Source organism: Somniosus microcephalus, chromosome 15, assembly GCF_052327205.1.
Source record: "Somniosus microcephalus isolate GS21.2 chromosome 15, FLI_Smic_1.0, whole genome shotgun sequence".
Lineage (NCBI taxonomy): Eukaryota > Metazoa > Chordata > Chondrichthyes > Squaliformes > Somniosidae > Somniosus > Somniosus microcephalus.
The window spans coordinates 40157279-40166356 of NC_141001.1; the positions used below are offsets into that span (position 1 = coordinate 40157279).

The 9078-nt window shown below is 50.3% G+C and overlaps 1 protein-coding gene and 1 long non-coding RNA gene across 2 annotated transcripts in view; both read right to left on the reverse strand.

The window, feature by feature from the left end:
- Positions 1-55, reverse strand: part of LOC147106637 (kielin/chordin-like protein) — a 79672-nt gene extending 79617 nt beyond the window's left edge. Inside the window, exon 1 of the mRNA XM_086008496.1 lies at positions 34-55. Within this exon, the coding sequence (XP_085864622.1) occupies positions 34-55 (22 nt within the window). The remainder of the gene's footprint in view (positions 1-33) is intronic.
- Positions 56-3019: 2964 nt separating this feature from the next.
- LOC147106638 (uncharacterized) lies at positions 3020-8391 on the reverse strand. The gene is made up of 4 exons (XR_015080968.1): positions 8311-8391; positions 7662-7758; positions 6297-6379; positions 3020-3101 (listed from the first exon to the last, which is right to left on the reverse strand). It is a non-coding gene; the product is annotated as an uncharacterized LOC147106638 (long non-coding RNA).
- Positions 8392-9078: the final 687 nt, after the last annotated feature.

Consider the following 9078-nt stretch of genomic DNA (forward strand, 5'->3'; position numbering starts at 1 on the left):
GGGAGAGGCAGTCGGCCACCAGGTTGTCCTTACCGGCCACGTGCTGTACATCCATGGTAAACTCGGATATGTATGTCAGGTGACGTTGCTGTCGGGATGACCACGGTTCGGCGGTCTTGGCCATGGCGAAGGTGAGCGGCTTATGGTCCACGAAGGCGGTGAAGGGACGTCCTTCCAGGAGGAAGCGAAAATGTCGGATGGCCAGAAAAAGAGCAAGTGCTATACTTCCTCTCGTTCCGCCGTAGTTGACGGCTGAAGAATGCCAACGGCTGCCAGGTCCCATTCACCCACTGCTCTTGCACGGCGCCGATTGCGTAGTCTGACGCGTCGGTGGTGAGGGCGATGGTGGCTCCTGGCAGCGGGTGCGCCAGCATAGTCACATTGGCCAAGGCTCTTTTTGTGTCGGCTAACGCCCGGGCCATGTCCTCCATCCAGTCTACCGTATTTTTACCAGTCCTGCCATTGAGAGCCTCGTACAGGGGCTGCATGAGCAGTGCTGCCTTAGGCACGAAACGGTGGTAAAAGTTTACCATGCCTAGGAATTCCTGCAGGGCCTTAATGGTTTGCGGGCGTGGAAAGGATGTCACCGCCTCTACCTTCGCCTGTAAAGGAACCGCTCCCTCTGACGTGATGCGATGCCCCAGGAAATCAATTTGCTGCAGGCCAAACTGACACTTGGCCGGGTTGATAATCAGGCCGTGTTGGCTGAGACACTGAAAAAGGGTGCGGAGGTGACAGATGTGTTCTGCCTTGGTGGGACTGGCAATGAGGATGTTGTCTAAGTAGACAAAGAGGAACTTGAGGTCCCGCAGCACGGAGTCCATCAGGCGTTGGAAAGCCTGGGCGGCGTTCTTTAAGCCAAATGGCATTCTTAAGAACTCGAAAAGGCCGAATGGGGTGATGACTGCAGTCTTCTGAACGTCTTGGGGATGAACGGGGACCTGGTGGTAGCCCTGGACGAGGTCGACTTTCGAGAATATAGTGTTCCCTGCCAAATGGGCGGAGAAATTCTGAATATGAGGGAACGAGTACCGATCAGGAGTGGTGGCGTCGTTTAGGCGTCGATAGTCGCCGCATGGCCACCATCCGCTGCCAGGCTTCGGGACGATATGGAGGGGTGAAGACCAGGGACTATTCGACCGGTGAATAATCCCTAACCGTTCCATGGTCGCGAACTCCGCTTTCGCGACCGCCAGCTTGCCAGGTTCCAGGCACCGGGCCCGCGCGTAGACCGGGGGGCCGTTGGTGGTGATGTGGTGTTCCACACCATGTTTCGTGGCCGTGGAGGAGAAAGTGGGCCTTGTCAGGTCGGGGAATTCCCCGAGCAGGCGAGCGAACTCATCCGGAGCCGGAAAAGCACAGGTGACGGTGCGCGACGTAGTGGTACTGCAGTAACAAGGGATAGAATGAAAAGTTGCCGCGTTGATCAACCGCCGGTTCTTCACGTCGACCAGGAGGCTGTTGGCGCACAGGAAATCCGCGCCGAGAATGGGTTGAGAAACCGTGGCTGTAACGAACTCCCAATGAAAACGTTGCCCCCCGAAGCAAACCTCCACACGCCGTCTGCCGAACGTCCGAATCGCTCCGTCACTGGCCGCTTCAAGGGCGAGGCCGTGCTTCCCTGCCTGTACATCGAGGGCGGACGCTGGGAAAATGCTGCACTGTGCTCCGGTGTCGCACAGAAAACGACGGCCGGAGAGCGTATCGGTAATGAAAAGCAACTTGCTGGCGTTGCCAATCGCCGTGGCGGCCACGGGGCACCCGTTCCTCATGAGTCGCAGTTGTTTTTTTGGGGGGAAGTTGCAGGGAGGGCGGCAATGTCTTGCCTTCGCGCCGAACTGCGCGTGGTAGAAACACAGCCCAGCAGGCTGACGAGCTGGTACGACATCTGTGGGGGATGGGCGCCTTGTGGCGGTGCAGTACTGCTGCGTTACCGCGAAAATTTTGTCCGCCTCTGCCACGAGTGCCGCGCAGTCTTCTACCTCAGATCTGGCCAGGGCAGCTTGCACTTGCTCAGGCAGCTGGCTGAGGAATAGTTCACGAAAAAGGAAACATTCCGGTTCGGAGCCCAGGAGTGTGAGCATTTGGCTCATCAATTCTGAAGGCTTGGAGTCCCCAAGCCCGGGCATGGCGAGCAATCGACGTGCGCGCTCCGATTTAGTGAGCCCGAAGACTTGCAGCAACCGTGCCTTGATGGTGTCATATTTGCGCTCCGTTGGAGGGTTCTCGAGGCGGTGGAGCTGTTGAGTGCGGAGACCACGTAGAGGTATTTAGTTTGATCTGCAACGATGTCTCGCAGGGCGAACTGGGCTTCGACCTGGATGAAGCACGAGGCCGCCTGCTGCTCCCAGAACTGTGGTAGCTTCAACGAAACGGAGTTGGCCTCCATGTTGTGTTCTTTTTGTGAAAAACATTCACAAAAGACAGGGTCACCAATGTAGGAATTGACGAATTCCTAACTAAGAACTGAGGTCGACTCAGGCGATCAAACAAACAGGTTTTTAATGCAAAACTAAACGAGTTTAAACAGTTTGTTGAGATCGATACAGGAGAACCACGAAAACAGGTCTGTACAAGTTGAAGCTTCCACGAGGACTGCTAGGGCGGTCCCGTGGATGGCGTTATGACGTCATGACGTTTTTCCCACGCTTGGGTGGTCACGTGATTAGCGGCATGACATCATCGCGTTTGCCCGCGTTTTTAAAGGGACCACGCCCCGTACATGCAAACAGTATGTACAAACACAGAAATAACTAACAGACTGGTACAGGCTTAGGTTGGAGTAAAACATCATTAAAGGGAATTATATACAGTTGCTCAGAGTCCCTTAGTGGCTTCGCCACACAACTGCAAGTCTTGGTAGTCTACTAACTCAGCCAGACTTGGGATATAACCTAGCACCTTGCTGGTCAGTACACTGCCATTCAGTTCTACACTGGGTTTCCGGTGACAGTTCACATGTCCTAAACTGCTAAAGGATAATTGTTGGGGATATCAGGATGGCACTTACCCATGCAAAGGGGGCAGCACTCGCCTTCAGAATGGAAAGGATAGGTGCAGCGAGCTTTGCACTCCACAGGGGAGCAAGCGGCAGAGCCAGACTGTGGAAGAAAAAGACACGGCAAAATGTTAGGCGGTGCTGCAGTCCTATTGGCTCATTATCAGTGAAGAAATGAAGCAATTAGTGAAAAGTAAGGATAGAACCAGAAAAAATTATAACGGGAATGTGCTGTATGTGGTAAACCACTGTTACCGTTCGCAACCGTTCACTATTGTTACACTGTTGTTATCACTGTTTACACTGTTGTTATCACTACACAAGGTTACCTCTTGCCACGCACGCTGTTATACCTAGGCATACCTCAGCTGACTCTGCCCATGGCTCCGCCTGCTTGCCCAGGTATAAAGGTGACCGCTTGGCTAGTATTCTTCCTTGTTGGAACCGATCACCCACGAGGGTGGGCTCTGTTATTTAGCCAATAAAAACCTACAGTTACTATCTTAACTCGTCGCTTTTCATGGAATGAATTGATAGGTATATCAATTTTATTGGCTAAATTTTGAAATGAGTGGATCGGAGCAGCCAAACGACCAGCCAAACGGCCAGCTACAACAGCCCCAGCAGCCGACCTGGCTGCGAGCCCTCCGACCGCCGTACCTGGATCTAAACCCACAGGCAGCGAATTCAGCCCTCGACTTTGAACACTGGCTGAGCTGTTTCGAATCCTACCTGGGAGCCTCCGGCGTGCCTCCGGAATCCAAACTAAGAGTCCTGACCGCCCAGGTGAGCCCTAAAGTATTTGCACTCATCCGAGACCTTGCTACATACGAGGACGCCCTCAACCTGCTAAAAGAGCAGTACCGGAGCCCAGTAAATTCAATGTATGCCAGACATCTCCTAAGATCCCGCTCGCAACAGCCAGGAGAGTCTGTAGATGAATTTTTACGGGCGCTACAAACACTCGGCAGGGACTGTGACTTTAAAGCTGTAACGGCTGCAGAAAATACTGAAGGAAATATCCGCGATGCCTTCGTGAAAGGCCTTCGGTCCGACTACTCACGGCAAAGACTGCTCGAATCAAAGGACCTCGAATTGAAAACAGCTGCAGCCCTCGCTCGCTCCCTGGAAGTGGCCCATCGGGACCTCGAGGCATACTCCAGGTACAGTGCTGCGCGACCCTGGGACTCGGGCCCGACTCCGGCCGCAATACCCCTCGCACCGCCGCCCCTGGGGCCTACTACGGCGTCGGTGTCCCGGAATCGATCGGGACCGCCACCCCCGGGACCTGTTGCGGCAGCAGACCTCCGCGATCGGGCCGCCAGCTGCTTCTTCTGTGGCCAGGCGAGACACCAAAGGGCGCGCTGCCCTGCAAGGAATGCGACCTGCTCCGGCTGCAAAAAGAAAGGCCACTTCGTAAACGCCTGCAGGGGGAAAGCCACAGACGCCAGCAGTGCCTCATGTGAGTTGTGGGGGTGGCCATCTTTGATCAAGGCCACAGATGCCAGCATTGCATCATGTGAGTCGTGGGGGCGGCCATCTTTGATCAAGGCCACAGACGCCAGCAGTGCCTCATGTGAGTTGTGGGGGCGGCCATCTTCGCCGCCATTTTGTCCAACTTCGTGGGGATCCGCGTCATGGGCGCCGCCATTTTGTTCGCCGCACTCGGCCGCCGTTTTGTCTCCAGACCCGACCACCGCCTCACCTGCAGACTACAGCAGCTCACTCAGCCATACACTGGCCTCCGTCACGCTTGACCAAGCTCTACCGCATCATCTGTCCAAGTCCATGATGGACATCGAAGTAAACGGCCACGCCACGACCTGCCTGTTCGACAGTGGAAGCACGGAGAGTTTTATTCACCCAGACACGGTGAGCTGCTACTCCCTCACTGTCCGGCCAATGCGCCATCGGATCTCGATGGCGGCGAAGTCCCATTCAACAGACATCAGTGGCTACTGTGTGGTGACCCTGTCGGTTAGGGGCACGGAATATAAAAACTTTAAACTTCTCGTCCTGCCCCAGCTCTGCGCTGCCGTCCTACTAGGGCTGGATTTCCAAAGCCACCTTCAAAGTGTCACTTTGGCTTACGGTGGATCCCTCCCCCCACTCACAGTCTGCAACCAGCAAAATTTAAACCGCCCGCCGCGTACCACCTGCGGCCTCTCCACCCTCAAAGTCCCGCCCCCCTCCTTGTTCGCTAACCTCACCCGTGACTGTAAACCCGTCGCTACCAAGAGCAGGCGGTACAGCGCCGGGGACAGAGCTTTTATTAGCTCTGAGGTGCAGCGATTCCTGAAGGAGGGCATCATCGCCACCACTCCCCCAAATCCAGCTCCTGTAGACGGCATGCCGGAACCCCAGGAGCCTTCGTCGACCACGCAGACACCAGCATTAACATCGGATACTGCACCACCGCCGCCACTGCTGCGCCGATCAGAAAGGCTTACGAGGCCTCCTGAGAGACTTATCACTGTTTACACTGTTGTTATCACTACACAAGGTTACCTCTTGCCACGCATGCTGTTATACCTAGGCATACCTCAGCTGACTCTGCCCATGGCTCCGCCTGCTTGCCCAGGTATAAAGGTGACCGCTTGGCTAGTATTCTTCCTTGTTGGAACCGATCACCCACGAGGGTGGGCTCTGTTATTTAGCCAATAAAAACCTATAGTTACTATCTTAACTTGTCGCTTTTCATGGAATGAATTGATAGGTATATCACTGTAGCCAATAGTAACGTAAAGGAGGCAAAGAGGCAGGTCTTGTCTGAATATCAATTCAGCCTGAATTCCTGCTTGAACTGGTTTCTCATAGCTCTGATCGTAGTTTTTAATCCCCTACACCTACAGGACTTACCATTACCTGCTGCATGTCAATCCCTTTCCTGGAACTACCACGACCTTGTCAATCTTCTCACCAGGAGATAAGACCTCTCTGTTTGGAGATGACTGGCCACAACTCAGCATGACCATTTGGTCATAAGCCCTGCCAAGAGGATAGTTGGCCAGAAGTTGCACCCTCACACTTGGCAGCTTAGCTCACAGCTACAGCAGAGCTTCGGCCTGTGCTGCCGAGCTCAGTCCTATCCATTTTGTAATTGTTATGTCATATATCGCTAGAACAGTAAAATAAATCAAATCTAAGCCACTGCCACGAGCGACCTGATGTCAAGTGACTTAACCAACATTACTTCTAATAATATCAAAAGTCCCAGATTTTCTGTAAAAATGTCATTGAGTCCATCTTAATAGAAATGAACTGAGGATTGAAATACTAAAGAACCATACACACCCACCAGACAGATGCAGGTGAGGCAGGAGTCCGCAGCCGATGGGAAGGTCTCATTATTCTGATAGGTCACCCCACCATAGGCACAACCTTCAACAAGAATGAACATATTAGTTTTGGATATAATCCTGACACCAGCACTACCAATTGGTAAAAGAAGTCCGTGAGTACATACGCCTTCCATAAGCCCTGCGGGCGTGCAGTAGTTGGAATTGACAGATATTTAGTAGATCGGCTGCCATTATAAACTTGCAATGCCACAGATCTTGTATATTGTACTGGAAATGTATGTGTTTTTTACATTCATCTCTTGGATGAGCAAAAATGAGAACAGCACTGACATTCCAAAAGGGAAAGAGCAAACCTTGGGCATATCTTACAGGATTATATACTTCATCTGAAAGTGTAGAATTCTAGCCAAGATCTAGCCTGCTACACCAAGAGCTGACGTATTCCATACAGTGACAGTGCTTAGACAACATTTTAATTTGTGCACCACTGTATGTACTACAAACCGCCCTTGGGGTGTGCGAAGGATATTGACTTAGTGAAGTAGGGTTTCCTGCTCCATATGCTCAGTGTTTCTGATTTTGGTCAGCTGGGTACCTGATGTACAAGGAAAGCCATTGTCATGTTTAAAAGTCCTCAAATCAAACTGCTGAGGATGAATAAATTTAAAATACATTTTAAAAAAGAGAATGGGGCTCAGGCATACATTCACCCACACCCACTCTGCAGTCTGCACCACAATCATAGCTGCCTCATATTTCTACTGTAGGGAAGGACCTGTCAGGATTGCCCCAGTCCCACTTTTCTTCATCCTGGCTATAGAACCACTAAAAGCAACCATAAGAGTTAAAGCAGACATCAGTGGAAGAGCCTGAGGCGCAGACATGAACTAATTAAGAAGAATAAGGTGAGCATCTCACCTGTGTAACACTTTAGGAGAAAGTGTTGGATTTTGCCAGTGGGCAGGGAGGGAAATGATCCCTTGTCCACACAGCACTGCCTAGTCCCACCTTTATGGGTCTGTAAACAAAGACAATGAATGCATGGGACAAGACCAGGCGATTTAGCCCATTTTATCTTTATCCTCCCCTCGCTCTAGCTTAGACTCTCCTTAATTTATTTAACCCCCAGAGGAAGGTGAATAATCACAGGAAAAACTGCTGAGAAGAGATCACTCTGTGAAATATCTCCCGGACTCTGGAAAACAATGGATCAAAAACTGTAGGATATAAATCAAATGCTATAAAGAGAGCTGTGTACTCACAGACACGCTCACAACAGACACATGCACAGATGAGCAACCACACATGCACAGACGAGCAACCACACATATGCACAGACACACATGTAGTTGGAAAAGCACCTGCAGAGCAGTCTGGGCAGCACTGGCCAGGAACCAGTATAGGGTGTGCGCAGGTCTCAAAGCATTCCGTCCTCTTACAGACAATTGAACCATTTGCCTGAAATGAAAGAGACAGTAAGAACAAAGAGCAACAGCTTCATATAAACAATCCAAGTGGAAGTGACTGAGACCACAGTCAGTGTATGGATATCTTCCTGGGGGACTGAGAGACACAAGTCAGTGTATAACTAGCTATCTGAGCGAGAGACTGAGAGACATCAGTCAATGTGCAGAAGTCTTTCTGAGTGATGGACTGCAAAATTCCAGTCAGTGTACAGATAGCTCCCTGAGGAAGGGACTGAGATACACCAGTCGGTGTATAGAAATCTCACTGAGCAGTACAAATCCGTATATAGATGAGGGGACTGAGAGGCACCAATCATAGTTCTAAGGAAATAATGGAGACACACAAATAACTGTACAGATATTTCCCTAGTGAGAGGCTTATATGTCCTTCTATACCAGTCAGTCAAATATTCTTCCCACTAAGCATGATCATCTACCCAGTTTGATATTCGATTAGCCAAGATTTAAAATCCTATTTGCTAATTGGACAGTTTGTTCCTTCCACTGTCAGTATCTTTAGTTTCTCTTTCCTGACTGGACTCACCTGACACACACACACTTCACACGGATCGCCAGGTGACCATATCTGTCCAACTGGGAACTCAATTCCGTTGTCGTCTATAAAACAGCCTGTCAGGGACAAATGGTACAAAATAGGATTGGAGAAATCCTTGCTGCATTTTTCTATTATCATTTGCATCAGTTTATCCAAGTTTCCTGTAAATTTAATGGGTGATGCAATGGATCAGGTTCTGTCTGTATGACTCAGTACTGGGTGATGCAATGGATCAGGTTCTGTCTGTATGACCAGTACTGGGTGATGCAATGGATCAGGTTCTGTCTGTATGACCAGTACTGGGTGATGCAATGGATCAGGTTCTGTCTGTATGACCAGTACTGGGTGGTGCAATGGATCAGGTTCTGTCTGTATGACTCAGTACTGGGTGATGCAATGGATCAGGTTCTGTCTGTATGACCAGTACTGGGTGGTGCAATGGATCAGGTTCTGTCTGTATGACCAGCACTGGGTGATGCAATGGATCAGGTTCTGTCTGTATGACTCAGTACCATTATATATTTATCAACTGAAATACATTGGAAGGTAATGCTTGAATGTTCATGGAACTTTCTGAACACTTTAAAAAGAAAAAAAAAACTACAAATGCTGGAAATCAGAAACAAAAAGTAAAATTACTGGAAAGACAGATTGGTCAGCATCTGTAAAGATTAAAGACAGGTTAACATTTCGAATATAACCCTTTGTTAGATCTGACAACCAAAATAGAAGCATTTTAGTGAGATTGGTGAAACA